A 19,166-nucleotide genomic window follows, 5' to 3' on the forward strand; every position below is an offset into this window, starting at 1 on the left:
ATCCTCCTCCTCCCTGCTGTGGCCCCTCGCAGGTCATGGAGTGAGCAGCAGTGTGACTCTGCCAAAGCAAGCACCAATTACACTCCCTTCCCACTCATATCGTTTGTCTTGGCTTTTCTTCCCATACCAGCCTTCCTCCTCCTGCTCCTCAGGATTATATTGCTAGAGCTGTCACTGTGCTTAATGAGCTGGGACAGAGCAGGGGAAAGGGCTCTGGGAAAGTTACGGTGAGAGACAGCCAAGCCTGGGGCACTGCAAGTGCACATGGAGCAGAAGGACCGTGGTGGGGGGAGAACACTTGAGAAAGAAACCCTAGCCACCAGCAAAGGGAGAAGCTGAACAGGAGGGTAAAAGGGCTTGGTGGCAACAGCCACCAGCTGCCTAGGCATCCCCGTGCTGCTCCCCACGGATGCCATCCTGGGACAAGATGGTGGCCACATCCTTCCTGCCCTCAAAAAGTCTCCCAGGTGCTCCTAACCTGTGTTCAAATAACAGTCATGAGCAAGAGCATAGCGCTTGCCACAGATAGCACCTGCATGTATGTCCCAAGCTTTAGCAGAAAGGAGCAGTTTTGTTCCAACGTATGGAACGTACTGGGTGAAAGGGCAACTCCCAAGGGGACCTGAGACCATTTTAGGGCAGCAAACCTTATGGCAGACTGGCTTAGTTTTAGACACTTGATTGTACATAGCTGTGGTGCACAGACCTGAGAGCAAAGCAACCCAGGACTCCTAGCTCATTGGTGATGAGGGGCAGAAGCTGTGTCGTACCCATGGATGCCTAGGAGCAGAACGCTGGGATTTTCACCAGGCTGCATTTCCCCAAAAGCTCTTCCTCTTGTGCAGTCTAGCTGCTCACTGGTACGGAGGTGCAGGCCAGTCTGAGCATGCTGTGCCTCAGTTTCCCTCTACCACAAGGGCAAAGCTCCCATTCCCAGCAGCTGGGAGGTGCAACACTTCACAGAATCACAGAATTACCAAGGTTGGAAAAGACCTTCAAGATCAACCAGTCCAACCATCCACCATCACCAATAGTACTCACAAGACCATGTCCCTCAATACCAAATCCAAATGTTCCTTGAACACCTCCACAGTCAGTGACTCCACCAGTTGCCTCGGAAGCCCATTGCAGTGCTTGACCACTCTCTCAGAAAAGTAGTATTTCCTAACGTCCAGCCTAAATCTCCCCTTCCGTGCTCCCTCCCACCCTTCACCCTCTGAAATCATCCCTCATCCCTGAAAGCCCTTTTTATCACCCTACGTTCCACACACTCCCATACTCTGCACTGTTCTTTGCGCTCAAACACAAGGCAAGCCAACAACCCATAGGCTTTTCTTTTTATTTAACAAAATCACAGCTTTTTTTTTTTTTTCTTTTAAAAAAGAAGAAAGGAAAGAAGGAAGCAGCTAATGCCTGTAATTATTGCACTGAATAGACCTAGCAGCAAATACCTGAGCACGTTGTGAATACTGCTCCTGCATCATTGCCAAGAGCAATCTTTGATGATGGTGGCAGGCTCAGGGACCGAGAAGGATGGCAACATCCCTGAGTGATACCCATCACCCACTCGCATCCTGCAGGCCAGGCCATGGCCAAGTGGACACCAGTTGTGCCACAGCACCCAGCAGTGCCAGGATGGGACATCTCCCCCAGTGCACCTTTGCCTGGCTGTCCCAGATGCCAGCCCTGGCTCCATTCCACCTGTCAGGAAAGTGCACTGGGAGAAAGCTGCAAGGGAGTCAGGCTCAAGAGAGAAAACTGTGCCACCTGTTCCCTGAGAACAACATGGAATCAGCATGGTGGCAAATGGACATCCCCATCTCTCCTATTCATCCCTGTGCAGTTTTTACTGAGCAGCCGTTCCCAGGGATATAGAAGGGCTCAGGCTCGAGGCTGATGTTGGAAACCCAAGGGAACAGACCAGTGATGGAAATGAGACCACAGAAAGGCTGAGATCCCAACAAACTCATCTGCAGATCAGTTCATCAAATCAACTCCTCAGCCTCGATAGTGGCACGGGTGATGCTGAGAACCCTTGAGGCCAAGACTCCTGTCAAGCAGCCCCTGGCTTGGCCAGATGCAGGTTTCTCGGTCACAACAGTGGCAGAAGGGAGAAGATAGAACAGAAGAGCTGTGCCCAGCACTGCGCACTGACACCAGTCCCAAGGAGGGTTGGTCCCATGCGCCACAGCATGGCATAGAAGCAGGGTTGGCTTCATGGCTTCACAAGCTTCAGATTCACAGGGAGTCAGCCCTGCTTTGGGTGCTGGGACTGGGCACATGTTCCTGCATAGCTTAATTGCCTTGATTTGGGACCTGGGAAAGAGAAAAACCCAGCTGAGGTGAGTGTGGTTCTGAAACAGGAATCTTCCCAGTGCCCCTTCCCTGCAGCCGAAGTGGTTACCAGGACTGTGGGCAGAGCCTGAGCTTGACCGTCTCCAGAGACTGGCAGCCACCGCCTCTCTGGCAAGAAGAGAGCCTGCAAAGCACCCACAAATCTCATCCCAAACCTTCCCCATGGAGGTGCACATTGCCAGACCCCAGAAGCAGGGGTCTCTGCTTTGTTCCCAGTGCCTTTTGCTGTGGTATCCATCAGTCCTGCGAGGACTGGGATAAGCTGTCTGGGGGCAGATCCAATCCATCCCCACGCTGTTCCCATTCCCCAGTGCATGCATGAAGCGTGGCCCAGCTCCCACCTTCCCAGCAGAGCTGGCATCCAGCTTCTCTTGGAGGCGCAGCACCCATGGAGCTTGGGGTGGGGCACAGAGCCGCTTGCCCCTCGTAGTGATGAACCTGCCAGGTCCACAGGGGAAAAGAAAGAGATGTTCTGAAGATGTTTCTGCATAGCTCGAATTCTCACCCACTGCCTCCATCACCATCCTCCTCCAAGTCCACTTTGTGATGACTTTCCTCCTCATTTTCCCTAGATTTTCACCTCCCAGCAGGTTTGTCCTGCATGTCCTTCCCTTCTCTTTGGCATCCTTCCGTATTCCCCAAACCCAGCTCACCCCTCCTTCACCCTGCTGTGCCTCCCTCCCTGCCTCCTGCATGCTCCATCCCTCACCCATCATGGGACTACGGTTCTTACACGGTGGCAGGGATGTCGCAGCCATTCTGCACCAGCTGCATCCGGTAGTCCTGCACTATCCGCCGGGGGATGGGCTTCTCGCTGGTCCGCAGGCAGCAGTCGAGGACGTTGTTGCCAGCGTACACTGGAGGAGGAACAGCACACGTGTTACTGAGATCGCTCCTGGGCTCCGTGGACAGTGGGGCTGCGGAGTGGGGCAGGAAGACGACCACTTGGTGGGGGCAATCCTGCATGTCTAGAGCCCTCTCCTGTCCCCAGACCAGTGCTCCAAGTGCCAGGGGTGCTCCCCGTTGTGCTAGGGATTGCTTAGGCAAAGGAAGAAGGAACACGGGGGCAAAAGGAAGCACACAGATCAAGTGTGCAGGCTGAGCTAGGGCACAGGGGGGCAGGAACGCTCCACCGCCTGTTCCCAGCACAGTTTTCTGTGTAGGATCCTTTGCGGACTTCGGGCAGTACAGAGTCCCTCTTGGACGGGTTACCAGCAGAGCATTCAAGAGGGCTGCTGCAAAGCCCCAGCAGTGAATCCCTGTATTACTTCTGCAAATGCAAAAGCAAACAAGAAGCTGGCTCCTAGCCCTTCTGCAAGAAAAGCACCCGTAAAGCTTCCTTCTTACCATTCAGGATACATCTCTGCACCAGGAGACAAAGGCAAAGAAGGTGCAGCTGCTGCATTGTGTCGCTGAGTCAGGCAGAGGAGAGGCTGCAGACGGTGGTGCTCCGGGCAGCAGAGGTGAGCTCTGCACAGCTTGCTGCGATCTGTTGCTGTGTTCTCCACTGCCTATTTATCTGTTCCAGCCCGTTTCACTTTCTTTTGTGAAGACGGGTGGGAAATCACAATGCAGCATTTCGATCTTTGTGCAGTTCCCGAACATCCCATCAGCTTTCCCTGCAGCCAGCTGCTCAGCCTCCCAACAGCCAAGTGTCCTCTCAGGGCATGGGGCCTGTGGTCAGGATCCTCACCCCTGGCCTCTGGGAAAACACTTATGGGATCTCATCCTGTGCATTTCCCACTCCCTCCTCCAAGACCTCTCTGGGACATCCCCACTGGATGGGGCTCATCACCCAGAGATGAGTGTATATTGAAGCTGCTTGGCTCCCTTTAAAGCTTCCAACCTGTTTGCAGGAGCCTGGCTGCCCCTCCACCTCCATGCCCTCCCCACTGCCAGCACACCAGACACATTCAGAACTGCCTGAGCTTGGAGCATCTGTGCAGTGCTGGTGGATGGAGCTTGGCTGAGCATACATGCCAAAGGACAGTGTAGTTTCCAGGTGTCCCTGGAGCAAATGGGCTCATGGCCAAAGACAGCTGCATATCTTTCTGCAAATGCATACTCTCAGCATGGGCAGAAATCCCCTAGGGAGGCTTGGCTGCCAGCTCTCGCTGCTCGTGCAGGCATCACCAGGAGCAAAGAGCACACTCCTGCTGCAAACCTTCGGAGCAGAGAAGAGACAGAGGCTGTCCCTCCTTGAGGTCACCATCAGGAGAGTGCCACCAACACCACCCCCTCAGCCAGCCTGCTCCAGCCCTGGTGTGTGGTATGGGGGATGCAGCCTGTGGAAGGGACAGTGGAAGGGATCTCACCCCGTGGGCATTTGGAGAGGTGTTGAGCCAGGATCCTCTTGGAAACTGGGGATAGGGAGAGAAGCACCAGCTGCACTCAGGGAAATGCCCATTAAAATTAGGAAAAATATTTCCCCACAAGGATAGTCAAATCTTGGATTGAAATCTCCACCCCTGCACCCTCTCCATTGCTTCACCTTCAGCCCTTCCTTGCACCTCGGTGGAGATTGCAAGACAAGGACAAAGATCTCCTTGGGGACAGGAGATCCCTCTGCTCCCCACAGCAGGAGATAGTGAGCTGTTCCTTCCGTAGTCCAGGATAAGAAGAGGAAGCTCCAGCCATGCCGCCTGCCAAAGTGCCTCATCCCTGTGTGGCTGCTGGTGCCACCTTGTGCACGGAGCTGTGCTTTCCATCAGGAGAGCCCTTCCTCCAGCTGCACCCGTGCCCAGCATGTGAGTACTGCCGGAGGGGACAGGACGAAGCTGGCAGGCAAAAGGAGCAGTGCAAACAGGATGTGCAAGCATAGCTGCAGTTCAGACCCTCCCACTTTCAGCACTCTCCAAGCTTATTAACTGCAAAGAAATCTTGGTGGGTGGAAGAGGAATTTAGGCAGCAGAGGATTAACATCATTCATCAGTCCCATGTGGATGCAGGCTGGGACCTGATCTCCACTCATTCTCCCTTGATGCTGGCAGAGATCCTGTGGCAAGGAGGATGGTGCAGGATCAGCAGGGAGTGCTGGAGGTCCCTTCCTGTGGGATCTCCCCTCCTGGCACTTCTGCAGGCCCTGTCCTCATGGCAAAGGACAGGCCATGAGCAGAAGGTGTGGGGGTGCATCCTGTGGGGGGGGAGGGGGAGATTAACTCCTGCAACACCTCCAGCAGCCCTCAGCCCGAGAGATACTGAGGCTCTGCTTTCCTGCATGTGACATGGAGAGCTTTCCCAGTGCCAAGTGGGTGAAAGCATGGCTGCTGGAGTCACTTCTGCTCCCCAGGAGGGCCATGAGAGAGTGAGGAAAGGGGCTTTCCACGTTAGGAAAAGGGGTTGATGGGTTTCCCCCTCTGTTGGGGTCAGCGAGATTTCTAAGAAGAATGTGGTCAGCCACAAAGCACATCCAAGCGACCATCTCCTCCCTTCCCCCCCCACTCTGGTGTGATTTGCACTCACTCCTGAGCAAGAATTTCTTAATGAAAGTGGGAACAATGCATGAGAGGAGGGGGACTCCCATAGGAAATCCAACCTATTGTTACACATCATCACATTCATCCCTGGGCTCTGTTCAGGAGGCACCAGTCATGCTGCTGTCCTCCTTGAGACCCCCTCTCACCAGGTTGTTGTGCAGTGCTCTGCTCTCCATCTCCAAGCCAAGGAGCTAGAAAGGGCAAAGGGGGAATTCCAGCAAGCTCCAGACACAGCCAGCCCCTGTGGCAGGATCTGGCCTGGCTGCATTCACCTCATTGAGAAATATGAGACTGCATCACAGCTGTTTTGATTTCCATGCCTCTAATACAGCCTCCCGACATGGGAGGCTTCCACATGTCTCCTACAGCATCTCAGTCCCACTGCAGCGTGGCGCCCAGGATCTCCTTGGGATCTCCTCCAGCTGAGGGAATTTAGTCAATCTGGTTAAAATGGAATTAAGGAAAAAAACAGTGAACACTTGACTTTGGCCAGAAAAGAGCAAAGAGGGTCTTGAGGTCTTGGCTAACAGGAAGGCAGTTCTGTGCCAGTTCCTAAGTGACTGACACTGGGGAGACTGGGAGCCCCGTTGCCCTCCATCCACTTCTCCATCTCCATGCTGAAGCAGGAAGACAGAGCCCAGGAGGGTGGTGTGGTTGGAAATGCTGGCTCTCCAGCATATCTCTCACTTAATAACCCACAGTCCTCCCTTAGTTCCACTACTGAGGGAAAGAAGGTCCAGAGGAAACCACCTTCCTGCAGGGCATGTGTCTACACACCACAGTTTTGGAGATCACTGCCCTTCTAGTACCCATGTAGCCCTGTAAGCACCAATCTGCAGAGCTGCAGTGCACATGCTCCCTTGTGTTGTCAGCGGTGCAGCACGGAAGGACCAACCCTGTGCATGTGTCCCCAGGTGAGCATCACTGGAGCTCAGCCCAGCATCCCAGCCCAGCATGCTGTGCTGCCAGGAGCCTCATCTGTACCGGGTAATTGCTGAACAGATCATTTGGCTCACATTCAGGACTTTCCTTCTTTTGGCTGCATGTTGTGGTTTCTTTCTTGCTTGGCTACTTTCTGCTTGTCACCTAATCCTGTCTGCTCCAGGGTGGCCCAGCTCCTGGAAATTCCCCCAGCCCAGTGCTGTTCCTCCAGCCTGTTGCTCAGAGAATATCATTGGAGTGTTCCCTGGTGCTATTGCACCTGCCATGCACAACAGCAGTTTTTTTGTCAGTTCCCATCTGAGGTTTCTGCTACATTTTTTTCCTCTGTAACAGTGTTTTGCAGTGAGGGTGGCTTGCAGCCTCACGTCAGCCCCGGCCGGATGCCTGCGCATGCACTCCCGTGTGTCCAGAGCAGATCACAGCCCCATTAATAACTCCTCTAACATCCCAGAGAGCACAGGAGCACTGCTGAGCCGAAGTCACGGCTGTGGGGATGATGTGCAGTACAGCCCTTTCACCTTAACCCGCCTTCCCCACCTCTCCCACTCTCCCCAGAGACCATCACGAGAGCCGGAAGGACTGTGTTTGTGTTTGAAGGATATGTTTTATTGTCTTGCATCCTGCCTGGAGCCCAGACAGCCGCACTGTGGCACAGGGCCGGCTCAGTGCCCAGGGTCGGTATCGGGTTCTTCACAGTTTCTTTACAGTCTTAAAAGAATACACCTCAACGTTCACCAGATAAAGCAATCAGCCATATAAATGCACTCAATAGAAGCACTCAGCTACAAATGTTCCCCAGCCAGCACACTTCCTATGCTGAAATTGTTAAGCCCCACAAATCCTATTACTACAATCATACAGCTTAATAGACCCTTACTGACTGAAGTCCACATCTGAAGGCCAAAAGCAAACAGCACTGTGGCTTTTACAGAGCCTTTCCATTGTTCCTCAGCACAGCCTGGAGACTGCAAACAGGAGATCTGTCCACCCACCTGCTTGCAGCCTCACCTTTCAGTGTGCTCGGGGTTTGATAGAGCTGCACACTGTTGTATCTGCAATGAATTCTGCAGATTCTTCTATTGCTGCACCTGCATAGCTTTCCATGCACTATTTCCACCATGCACACATTTCGTTTTGGAGAAGAAAGCCTAAGAGAGTTTCTTTCATCATTCCTGAAAGCAAAGCACTTTGCTTAATAATGTCTGAATCTCTGAATACAGCAAAAACAAGTAAGGACAAAGCAGTAAAATTGCACTAAAATGAAAAGTTTGCTCTGACTTCATTGCAATTTTATACCTAAAAAAAAAGGATTGAAAAAAATCAAAGGATATTTGGAAAAAAAACTATCTTCCTACTGTGATACTGCAACAGCTTGTTGTAAAAGCCAAAGGTACGCCCCAGCCCAGCACTGCAGCAGAACCTGCAGTCCCCATGCTGCTCTCAGCCACCATGGGTGTTAGTGGCCCTGGGCACTGCTGCTTGGAAGCTGGAAAGGAGCAAGTGGACTAGAGGGGAATGAACTGCAGCTATCATTTATTTGGTATAAAAATATAAGAGCCATCTTCCAGAAAAGCCAGTCTGCAGCATACAGGGTGCTCTGTGAAGCTGCAAGCAGAGCCCTCCAGGTGCAACTGTGTAAAGCAGAGTCTTTAATATAAATACAAATGTATAATATCCCCAAATGAAGCTGCCATCCCACCAGGTGCCTTGCAGGAACCCCCCACCATGGTGAAGGTGCTCACTGCTGGGGCTCAGCTCCCTGCTGGGGAGAGGGGGTGCCAACAGAGGAGAGGGGGATGTGGGGCAGAGCACAGTCCCCTCTTGCCCCAGTGCTGGAAGGTGAGTATGCTGCAGGTGTCCATTGCTGGTCGGTGGTCAGTGGGGAAAGTGCTTGTCCTAGGGGAGAGGAGGGCAAGGAGAGAGTGAGTGTCTCAGCACACCCCAATCTGTGGCTGTGAGGCAGTGTCCCAAGCATTTCTGCCACCAACTTCATCCCCAGGTTGCTGAGGAGGTGGATTTGGGATGCGGGGCAGCACCGCTGCCATCCCTCCTCCACCCTGTGATCCCCCCCTCCCAGTTTGCCCCCCACTTACTTCTCCAGGCCTGGCTTAGACCTGCTTCCTCTTCTGCCTCTTGGGTTTGCGCTGGGAAGGGTTTTTTCTTCTGTTGTCCAGGCTCTTGATCAGCTTCTGGACAGTGGGGTCGGTAGGAGAGGAGCAGATTTTCATGTTCTTCTTGGTGGTGAACCTGGGAGTATGGGCAGATGGGTTTGCTGTGGAATAAGAAGGAGCACACAGGGAGGGAGGGCTCAAACCACAATGGAGTACTTACACAACAGCACGCAGCACACATCCTGACTCAGGGCCCTGGATGCTGTAGGTCTTCACCAGCTTGATGGGGATGGTCTTCTGGCTGGTCTTCAGGCAGCAGTCTGAGGCCGGATTGTCCACACCTGTGGGACAGAGGAGACGTGTGAGATTTTGGTCCCCATTGAGCCAAGGCACCTTCCCAACCCAGGGAAGCACAGTGTGAGGCATTGCTCCTGGGAGTGATGCTGTGATTGTTTCACACTGATAGGCAGGTCAGCTCCAACAGACTGCTCCTTAAAAGAACAAGGGGAGAGAACAGGATGAAAAAAGACTCACGAGTTGAGAACAGCCACTTACCTCCTCCAGTCATGGGCAAAACATCTCAACGTAAGAGAGATTCATACAATTCATCACCTATTCCTAACAAATTAGAGCTGGGAAAACTAAATGCAAACTAAAAACACCTTCCTTCCATCCAACTACTTCTACGTCTTCCCCTGAGCAATGCAGGGGAATGATGTTGGGGCACCAAAATAAGGATGGGAACCCTGCCTTCCAGTGCCCCACTGCAGGGATATGTGACTCACAGTGCCACCTCTGCACTGCTGTTATGGGGGGGAAGCAGGAATGGGCTCTTTGCAATGAGACCTCTTTTTCCTGCTTTGCCCCCAAGCTTGGGGTGCTGCCACCCCACCCTGACATCCAAACACCCCACCTGCACTGCACCACCACCCTGTGCTCTCAGGGCCACAGCACTCTGTGCAGAGCCCTAACCCCCACATTCCCTACAGCCCTCACCTTCAGCCTGGTGGAGCAGGAGAGAAGCAGCCAGCAGGAGCAGAGACAGCAGGATGCGCAGGGCCATGGTGGGTGCTGAGCCTCGCGATGCTGAGCAGCAGGACACACACTGCTGTCCTGAGCTTCGGCTGCTCCAATTTATCTGCAGTTGCTTTGCTTTCGTTTTCAGTCCCCCTGGCAGTCAGCCCACTAGAGGCTGTGTGATGGAGGAGATGGAGGGTGGAAGTTTCCCGTAAGCAGTGAGCCCCCCTTTACAAACCTGTTCTGTCTTGTTCCTGGCTGCCCAGCACAGCACAGCACAGGGTGCCACGTGGGGGGCACACCGGAGACACAACCCCCGGCACGTCCAGGTAATTTCTGGGCTCCTGTTTCCTACCCCATCCTATAACCTGCCGCTGCCTGCTCCCAGCTGCTACTGCTTGCCTGCTGGCTCCGCAGGCAGTGACCCTGGCAGGTGGCCAAGTCATCAGGGAAACCAGGGAGGGAATCTTCTGATTCCCCAGCCTGTGCTTTGCTTCCAAGACAAGACATACTCCTGATGTAGGTGAGAAGGAGCTGAATGTGACCCCCACATCCGTGCTCATTCAGCTCTTCTCCGAAGCTACTTTGGGGGTCCCCCAAAACTTCTAAGTACATCTCTAATATTGGGATGTGCAGGTCCAAACTGCAAATGGGGCTGGGGGAGATAGCACAGCTTGCTCCCCCTCTGCATATGTGAAGATCCAGAATGTCTGCACCCTCTTTGTGTCACTATATTGTGGGGACCTGAGGCTGAGCAGGGAACTCAACCAGATGAGGGAAACAGCTGGTGAGATCCTCCTGAAGCCCAAGGCACTGTCCCTCAGGTAGGAGAGGGCGAGCTCTGCAGCAGGACATGCTGTGCACACATCTAGCAAGAAGTGATTCTGAGGGAGCTCAACTGCAGTGGCAAAACCCAAAGAAAGGGTTCAGTCACCATGCCACAGACTGGAAGAGACTGAGGATCAAGATTTCACGACTAAGGATGAAGATTTCACAACAGTTTGGGCAACCTGTTCCAACACTCAAAATGTTCTCATGTTGAAAACATTTTCCCTTCTGTTTAATTGGAATTTCCCTGGGTGCATCCTGTACTGCTTCTTCTCACCCAGACCCAGGGTCCCTCTGAGAAGAACTGGGTCCCACCATCCCTTCAGCTCCCTGGGCAGTCACCACTAGCAAAGAGCCCCTTTATCACCTTCCCCCTATCACAGACCCTCCTGACCCAGCCTAGCCTCCATCCCTTCTGCTGACCATGTTGATTGTGTCCCCAGAGCCCTCATGCGTTCTCCATTTGTAACGAGGGGTCTGAGCTCCTCCTTCAGTTCTGCTGCCTGAGCCCCAGTGTGCTGCTGGTGAAGCTCCAGAAGTTTAAAACATTCCTGATAAGACCCTCATTATCAATTATCGATGGCAATGAGTAACCCAGGGGGGAGAACAAAGTCCCAGCAGAGAGCAGAGCACTGATAAGATGCCTGAGCTCTCTACACAGAAGGGGCAATGGTCCATGGGCAGCAGCAGATTGCCTGTGGGTGCATCTCCCCATAGTACCTGGCAGTGTAAATCCCCACATGCCATCAGATGTCGCTCCAACTCCAAAGCATCAGTGGCATCTCTGAGCACCAGGGGGAATGCCCTGGCCTTGCACATCTGGGATAGTTAGAGTGTCTCTGTCCCACCACAGATCCACGTGCTGGAGAAGCAAGACCACTCTTCCTTCCCCCCTCCCCCCCCCGCCATCCACCCTGATTAGGCTTGTCCTGGTGCCCATATGATGTCAAGGTAAGCGATGCAAATGGACGGGAGAGATGCCACTGCTTGCCCCTAGAATAAGTCAGTTACCCCAGGAGAGCTTTGAGAAACTACACAGAGCCCCACATGATTCCTTGCCTGGTCCCAGCTCTGGCTGCTCCTGGAAAGTCCCTTGCTTTCTTGTTTTCAAGCCAATGTAGTAGCATCCTCTGGCCAGCTCCAAACACGGTCTGAGCTGCTGAGCAAGGTCAGGGCATGTTCTTCCTTTGAGGCATCACTTTTAGCAATTTTCTGGTCACTGAAATCTGTATCACAAAGAAAACAGCTGAGTGGACCCTCACACCATTCCTCTCAGAATAGTTGTTTTGGAGGGGCACAAGATCAGGGCAGGCGAACCCAGCAGCATGCTCTTGCTGTGGGCACAGGCTAGGCAATGTGCAGAGCCACATGTAACCTGGGCAGAGGATCTGTGCCCACTTCCACTCCTGCCTCCCTTTCCAAAATCCCCCAGTTCACCTTATGTGCTCTCCTCTGTCTCCTATCCCTCACGTCCAGAATGAAAGCAAGGCATTTCTGGCAGGAAGATAGAGATGAGCATCCCTGTTTGCAAGGGGTCTTGAGGCAGATCTAAATTTTGGGAGACAGAGGAAAGGTTTTTTTAGGGCTCTCCAACACCAGCAGACTCCAGGAGCTGCACTGCCCTGCTCTGGACAGGCACAGTTTCTTGCACTGTATTAATTAATTAACCAATTGCTCACTAATTTGGGCTCCCGCAGCCACCAGAGCTCAGGAACAGTGGTAGAGATAGGTACAGGGAGAAGAATACAACCAGACAGGGTGCCTTTCTGCAGGCTGGAAAATACCCTCCGATGCTGCAGCACCACAGGTTTGGGCAGCTCAAGCCATGTATCCAGACTGCAGGAAGAGAGGAGAGATTGCAATGACCCACAGGACCTATAGGCAAAAAGAGTCAGGGACCACATCCACCTTGCTTGCAAGACTTTTTCAAGACTGAAATCACCCCAGCAGCTTGCAGGACTTGCTCAGATCTTCATCTCAAATATTCTGTATGCACCCCTCACCCCAGTGCCAGAGCCTGGGGTTTGTTTATGAATTGCTTCCCCAGCTTGCTGCATTGCAGTTTGGCATCTCATTCCCCATGTCAGGAGAGCCCCCAGAGCTACCGCAGCTCTGCTCCGAGCACCCTGTGCATGACAAGACAACGGGTCTGCTCCTCAGCTCAGTCAGGACCGGCCACAGAGGCTTCTCAGCTGCATGCATGGATTGAGGGCATCCAGAAGACCCAAGCTGGGGGGTGGGAATTTCCAAATCCTTTTGGATGCTGCATCCAAATTAAAGTCACTGCTAACAGGAACAGGGTCGTTCAGCTTCACTCAACCCGCTGACCAGCAAATTCCTTCCCGCAGAGCCCCCGATTCCCAGGAGAAAGCCACTGAGGCACCTCGCTGAGCCCAGCCTGGAAAGCCCCTACCACTGGGAAGGGGAGTGGGCCGCCTGCCAGCCCACACCGTATAGAAACGTGCTTCATGGCATCCTTAGGAAACGGGAAAAGAATTGCTGGAAGCCAGCGGCACACGCGCCGGCTGCCTCCCTATCCTCGGCGTGCAGCAGGGCTGATGGGAAGAGCGGAGTGAGCACAGCGTGCTGGGAAGCACAACCCGGGACTCTCCTCCCCATAAACGGGTACTGGGACCGCAGGGCTTTGGTGTCTTTGGGCAGAGAGAGAGTTGTGCCCCGTGTACCCCATTCCTTCTGATCCCAAAGAAAGGCATTTTCCCAGCTGAGTGTCATGCTAGGAATTAACCCTTTACTCACCCATACGCCCATGGAGGTGTTAAACAACTCTGGAAGCAGATGAAAAAAATGCACAGGAAAAAATGCGTAAAAAAATGTGCATGGGGTGAAATGGTACTGATAGTGGTGAGAGGAACCTGGGTGATTAGCATGGCAAGATGTTCTATTCTTCATCCTCTGCGTGGTGTACAGCGCTGCCCATAGCACTACCCCTCCTGATCCAAAAGCAAGGGGCTGGGCTGGCTCTGGCTTTTGTTACCACTTCCAACTAGAAAAAAACGGGATGCTGCTTTCACCCTCTTGGCCATGCACAGCCCAGTACATGGGATCTTCTGGGCTTAGGCTGGTGTGAGCTTGTATATTTGAGCTCGTGCTGGAAGGAGTGATGCTGGTCCATCTGTGGCACAGTGGAGACATCCTTGGAGTGGCAAGGTTTGTTAGGGATGGGACACAGTGAGACGCTCCTGCTCTTAGTGAGAAAGAAGTGAGTGCTGCATGGAAGAGTGGGGCAATTTGTGTTTTCATAACCCTCCAAAATGAGTGACCCTCTCACTTGGTCCTCAGCCCTGTCACCAAGCATTGGTTCAGCTCCTCTCCCATCAAGCAGCATGGCAAGGCTTGATTCAGAATCCCTGCAGTTTCCCTTCCTGCAGTGTAAATAAAATGTAGTGGGAATTGCTGGTACCAGTCCAGCTGTTGGGGAAAACGGAGAGGTAACAAGTCGTAAATCACTCAGGCAATGTGACAGCCAAGCCAGGCAGTCAGAAAGGTTTGGGTTGGGCTGTGAGCAAGGTACCGTCCCAGTGCAGCCTGCATAGCTTGAATTCAAAGAGATTTAGGGAAACTGCTGGGAAAACAGCTGAGTGTTGTCAGAAAGGAAGCGACTCCTTCTCCATTTCAGGGCTCTATGCTGAGGGATGTGGGATGTTGAGTCTGAAAGCAGACAGAGCCGTGCCGCAGACACCTAGCATCTGCCAAGCAGCCATGCACTGCCCCTGGCATGAATTTAGCCCCAAAGGTCTTGGCCAGAGAGAATGTAATCCAACTGCATAGAGCAGACAGGATCTGGCACATGCAGCAAGCTTGGCAGGAGGGGGGGGAAAGAAATTAAAGGCTGCTGAAGGGAAATGAAGCAAAACACCAAGAAGGCTCTGGAGGGTTTGTAGAAGATGTTAGAGCATCAAGTAAGCTGGGAACTGGATGTCCTTCAGCTCTGCTCACAGCTCAGCATCAAATAGTGAAGCAGCAACCCAACAGCAGAAAATGCAAATGTCTGGAGATGGAGAGAAAGCCAAGAGACAGGATTGAAGTCCATGAAGTGAGGAGATGTCAAGCTTTGCATTGGGCATGGGCTTGTAGAGTGGTAGCTTCGTGTACCATGAGTGCCTTCAGACAGAACCAGTACCAGCCTCTGAATGGTGCCTGAACTCTTCCCAGAAATTGCATGGAGAGGAAACAGCTGTTGAATAGAGAGGAAATGTTTGGGGCTGCTCAGAGAGCCCTGCTCCACAATGCACAGGTCTCTTCTGCCGGATACAATTAAGCAATAGGAAGAAGTTATGAGTTCAAATTCTAAACATGACTAATCATTAGGACTAATACAAGCAGAGCAGTGAAGCCATCAAAAGCCAACAGCACTGACTCTATAATGAGACAATGCTTTAAGGCACAAGCAGTGACTTGACAGTCATTTTGGCAGCCAGGAGCAACATCAAGGGGTACTCTGCACCAATCACATGATGAAGATCAACTTCCTTGCAGACATGTACAGAGGTGAAATTAACTCAGATACACCGAAGATCTGGGAAGATGGGACTGGCCATATGGCTTGGCCTCCAAATTGGTCTCCAAAGGAGGCAAAGGGGAAGAGCGTGGGGTAAACATTGTGTGGATCTGGGACTCTGCTTGAGATGCTCCATCCAGCCGGCGAACATCCAAGCCCCTCAGTTCAGCGGGTGGCTGCAGACGGTGTCCAATAGGCTGGGAGCAGCGGGGGGCTGGAAAACCCCTTTGGGGCTGGGGATCTGGCAGGATGGCTATTTACAGTGAGGGAGCAGCAGGGAAGAGCTACAGAGCCAGGTGCCAAGAGACCTCCCGGAAGCATCTGCCTGCCAAAGTCCCCCAAGACCTTGCAGTGGTAGCACCCGTCTTAGCTCTGGGAGAATCATCCAGCTGCTTTGCACTGGGAACAGCCAGACTGCTGCAGAGACTGAAAGGCCATAGTTAGGGAGCTTTATTTTGATAAACATGAAGGACAGAAGAAATGGGTATGTTTGTCCTGTCTGATCTCAGGCCAGGAACTATCATTGACTGAGCTCAGATCAATCAGGCCAGCCACTCTTGTGTAAGCATAATACAGATGGTCCTTCAGTCTACCAGAATGCTCAACTTCAGGAGTTTCAGCAGCCAAAATAACCTGTGCTTACAAAACTCATGGCTGGCACTACTGCCAGGGAATCACACTCTGAACTTTGGAAGTGATGTATGTCCATGCACGTGCACATCAGCAGACTGCTGCTGACACAGTCCATTCTGGTGTCAGCCTTTCAGAAGGAAAAAGGATAAGGTATTGAGAAAAGGATGAAGAAGGACTCATAAAAAGATTTTCAAAGAGATATGGTGTAAGCAAGACAGAATCTCCCTTTACGGCACTGGGAAGATATAATAGGTGTCTGTAATAGGGAGCAGGAGATTGGTGTGCAGCCTTTACAGGCACCCAAATACTTTGTGTTCCACCAAATTTGTCCTACAAACGTACTTGTCAGATACAAATACTGGCTCAAAGCTGCAGAGCTTGAAAAGAAACAAAAGACCTGCAAGTAGTTCTCCATCACTGTGGTTGGCCATGGCCAACGGTTTATTCCACACAATTATTGCAATGTTGACCTCTCCCATGTTTACAGCATCCGGTTTCCACAATACCCTAGAAAATAAGAAACACCCTCAGAGCTCCTCTAACCCAACAAGTTGGTCAGTCTTGTCTCCATCCACGTGACGTGTCTCCGAAGCTTTGGCAGGCGGACGCTGCCGGGAGGTCTCTCGGTGCCTGGCCCTGTAACTCTTCCCTGCTGCTCCCTTGCTGTAAACAGCCGTGCTGCCTGATCCCCAGCCCCAAAGGGAATTTCCAGCCCCACACTGCTTCCAGACCATTGGATGCTGCCTGTAGCCATCCGCTGAGCCGAAGGACTCAGATGCTCACTGGCCGGCTGGGGTGCATCAAGCAGAGCCCCAGCTCCAAATCTTGTTTTTCGCTGTGCTCTGGCAGTTGCCTCTTTTCATCTCCCTCTTATTGGAGAATGGTAAAGTGTAGCTTAGGAAAGCCTTTCTCCTTTGCAGAGAGCGATGGAGATCTTAAGATGATTCTAGCACAACCAGGGTCGTTGTGGAACACAGACACCAGCTAGATTTGGCATCCCCGTGCACTCAGAGCAGATCTGCCTCCAGAGTCTATGCTGCAGAGTGGTTCTGCATGTACCCAGGGAGCCTTGCAGTCCAGCTCTGGAGGTCCAGCTCTTTCTTGTAGTATACTGTGGTCCAAAGGTTCCATTCCTGCCTCTTCCAGTGGGTTCCGTCCCAAAGTCTTGGCAGCAGAGCAGACTCTAATTGTTGCAGATGACTGGAGGAGCTCAGGGCAGCCCAGATTAGATTCAGACCAGATCGTGCCCCACATATCCCAACAGTAATTGACTGTGTTTGCAATTAGGAGGGGGATTTTGCACCCCCAGGAAGACCACAAGGGCCATGGCCCTAATTCCCATCTGTGCAAGGCTCTGCTCCAGTCCCAAAGGTCTCTCTGAGAGTTGCCAGATTGCAAAACAACAGTCTCATTGTCATGAGATGGGGAAGATGTTCAAGCCAACAGCAGAGGACTGTATCATTTTAGTGTTGAAATTTCCAACGATGCTCCTGCTCTCTTTGACTTTGCTGTGTGCTCCTTTTCCTGGAGCAGGACCACCAAACCGTCATGTGAGCAGCCTCAGCCTGGGGGAAACTCAACTTCCCAATCATCAGATTTGACTTATTTGCCTGGATAGCTCTTCTGGAACCTGATGAAGTTCGCAGTTCCTCTTCTGTCACGGAGAATTAAAAGAGTAAGCACAACTCCTGCTGCCGAGCCTGAGCTCTGCATCCAGCCAGGATCACACACAGCCACTTTGGCTATAGCACTGCAAAGATAAGGAGAACTCTAAACATCCAAACAGCTCTTGGAGGTCAAGTTGCTCTCCATTTCCACTTGATGTTATCTGCCTTGAAAGCTCCTTAGTCAAATAGAGATTTCGGGAAAAAACACTGTCTTATTGAAAAATACTTTGTTACGTTCTCCAGCATGGGGATGTGCTATTTACTAAGTGGTCCATCAGATATGTGCACCGTCTTTCTTGTTCATCCCTGTACCCTTGTCAAATATTATTATAACATTTTTACTAAATCTTTTGGAAATCCCCGCTGTCCTGAGACTTGGCTGCTTCTTGGGCTCAGCACACTTTGCTGGAAGAGACACTTTATACACACTAAGTTAATGACATGGGACATTAGAAGATCTTTTCTTGGGGTGAGTGATGCTCATTGGAGACTGTAGATCCAAATCTCCCTTCAAGGACTTCCCCAAAGCTATGGCAGAGTCCATTCACCCCCCACTGCCACAGGCTTCACCTATGTGCTCAGGAGGAGCAGTTACCTCTCATTGCCCTGCAGCAAAGGTTTACAGTCTGAATTCATTTGTGTGGTTGTCATTCTTCCTAAACCCATTGGGAGCTCCCAGGTTCAATGGGAGATGTATCCCCAAGCACTGTGATAAGGGCAAGTCCTGGGCATGAACCATTCCTTGTCCAAGAGAGGTCCCAGTGAGCTGGCCCCAAGGTGCCTGGAAAGAGCAGGGTGCAGAAAGCTGTAGATGGGGATATGCAGCTGGAGCTACACCAAGTTCCTGGCACACAGAGTGGATCAGCTGCATCCCTCGTGGTTCTCCATGCAAACACCCAATGCATCCTCGTCCTCACAGCCATCTCACTCTTATCTGTGGTTTGCAGAGGGCTATGTCTGGGCAGGCCAGTGGTTTCGTCAGCCTTGAACTCAGTGTTAGAAGAGGCCTGGTGGAACAAGAACCAAGAGAAAATATGGCAGCCACACCTTTCTCCATTCTCACCACACAGCTCTCCTGCCTGGCCCTGGCTGCTCAAATATGCACACCACAAGCTTCCACTCAAGCCCACTCCCTTCTTCTGTTCAGAGGATGTCCACATAAAGAGCTGTCCTTCCAGTCTCTCAATACTGAACTCAATATAATGCAACTTCTGGGAAGCTTTGGATTTCAAATGTGTTTGTCCCACTTCCCAGGCTTCCCAGCTGCCCAGCTGCTGTGTTCCATTTAAGCTAATCACAAAGATTAAGGCAAAGACCCAGCCTGGAAGGTTTGCAAACAGCTCCAGACTACTTCTGCAAACAGCTTTTACAGACAGCAGTCCTGCACAACAACACAGAGACTAACAAACCTATGGCATCCATGCAGGGAATTCCCAGGAAAGCTCAGTTCTAGCACATCCCAGCCATTTCCAGTCACTGGCTTAGTGACACTGCAAACCCCAGGACCACTGGACAAAGGACCCTCGAGAGGGAAGTTCGTGGTGGCAGCAAGGGTGAGAAAAAGTCCATGATGCATCCCAGCGCAGAGGCTGGATCCCATTGTCCCTTGTCCCCACAG

General features: G+C 52.2%; 2 protein-coding genes across 3 annotated transcripts; both read right to left on the minus strand.

The window, feature by feature from the left end:
* Nucleotides 1–1,325: 1,325 nt before the first annotated feature.
* On the minus strand, nucleotides 1,326–4,084 carry CCL19 (C-C motif chemokine ligand 19). Of its 2 annotated transcripts, XM_019610322.3 has the most exons (5): nucleotides 3,703–4,084; nucleotides 3,089–3,212; nucleotides 2,697–2,793; nucleotides 2,405–2,479; nucleotides 1,326–2,316 (listed from the first exon to the last, which is right to left on the minus strand). In XM_019610322.3, the coding sequence occupies exons 1-5, from the start codon at nucleotides 3,758–3,760 to the stop codon at nucleotides 2,296–2,298; spliced, it is 375 nt and encodes a 124-aa protein (XP_019465867.1). In that variant the 5' UTR covers nucleotides 3,761–4,084; the 3' UTR covers nucleotides 1,326–2,295. The 2 variants fall into 2 exon arrangements, with proteins under 2 accessions (XP_019465867.1, XP_003213424.1); XM_003213376.5 differs by lacking the exon at nucleotides 2,405–2,479 and having other exon boundaries at nucleotides 3,703–4,038.
* A 3,273-nt stretch (nucleotides 4,085–7,357) lies between these two features.
* CCL21 (C-C motif chemokine ligand 21) lies at nucleotides 7,358–10,034 on the minus strand. The gene is made up of 4 exons (XM_010725225.4): nucleotides 9,881–10,034; nucleotides 9,105–9,225; nucleotides 8,867–9,020; nucleotides 7,358–8,669 (listed from the first exon to the last, which is right to left on the minus strand). The coding sequence occupies exons 1-3, from the start codon at nucleotides 9,945–9,947 to the stop codon at nucleotides 8,882–8,884; spliced, it is 327 nt and encodes a 108-aa protein (XP_010723527.1). The 5' UTR covers nucleotides 9,948–10,034; the 3' UTR covers nucleotides 7,358–8,669; nucleotides 8,867–8,881.
* Between the last annotated feature and the right edge of the window lie 9,132 nt (nucleotides 10,035–19,166).

Source organism: Meleagris gallopavo, chromosome Z, assembly GCF_905368555.1.
Source record: "Meleagris gallopavo chromosome Z, MGAL_WU_HG_1.1, whole genome shotgun sequence".
Classification (NCBI taxonomy): Eukaryota; Metazoa; Chordata; class Aves; order Galliformes; family Phasianidae; genus Meleagris; species Meleagris gallopavo.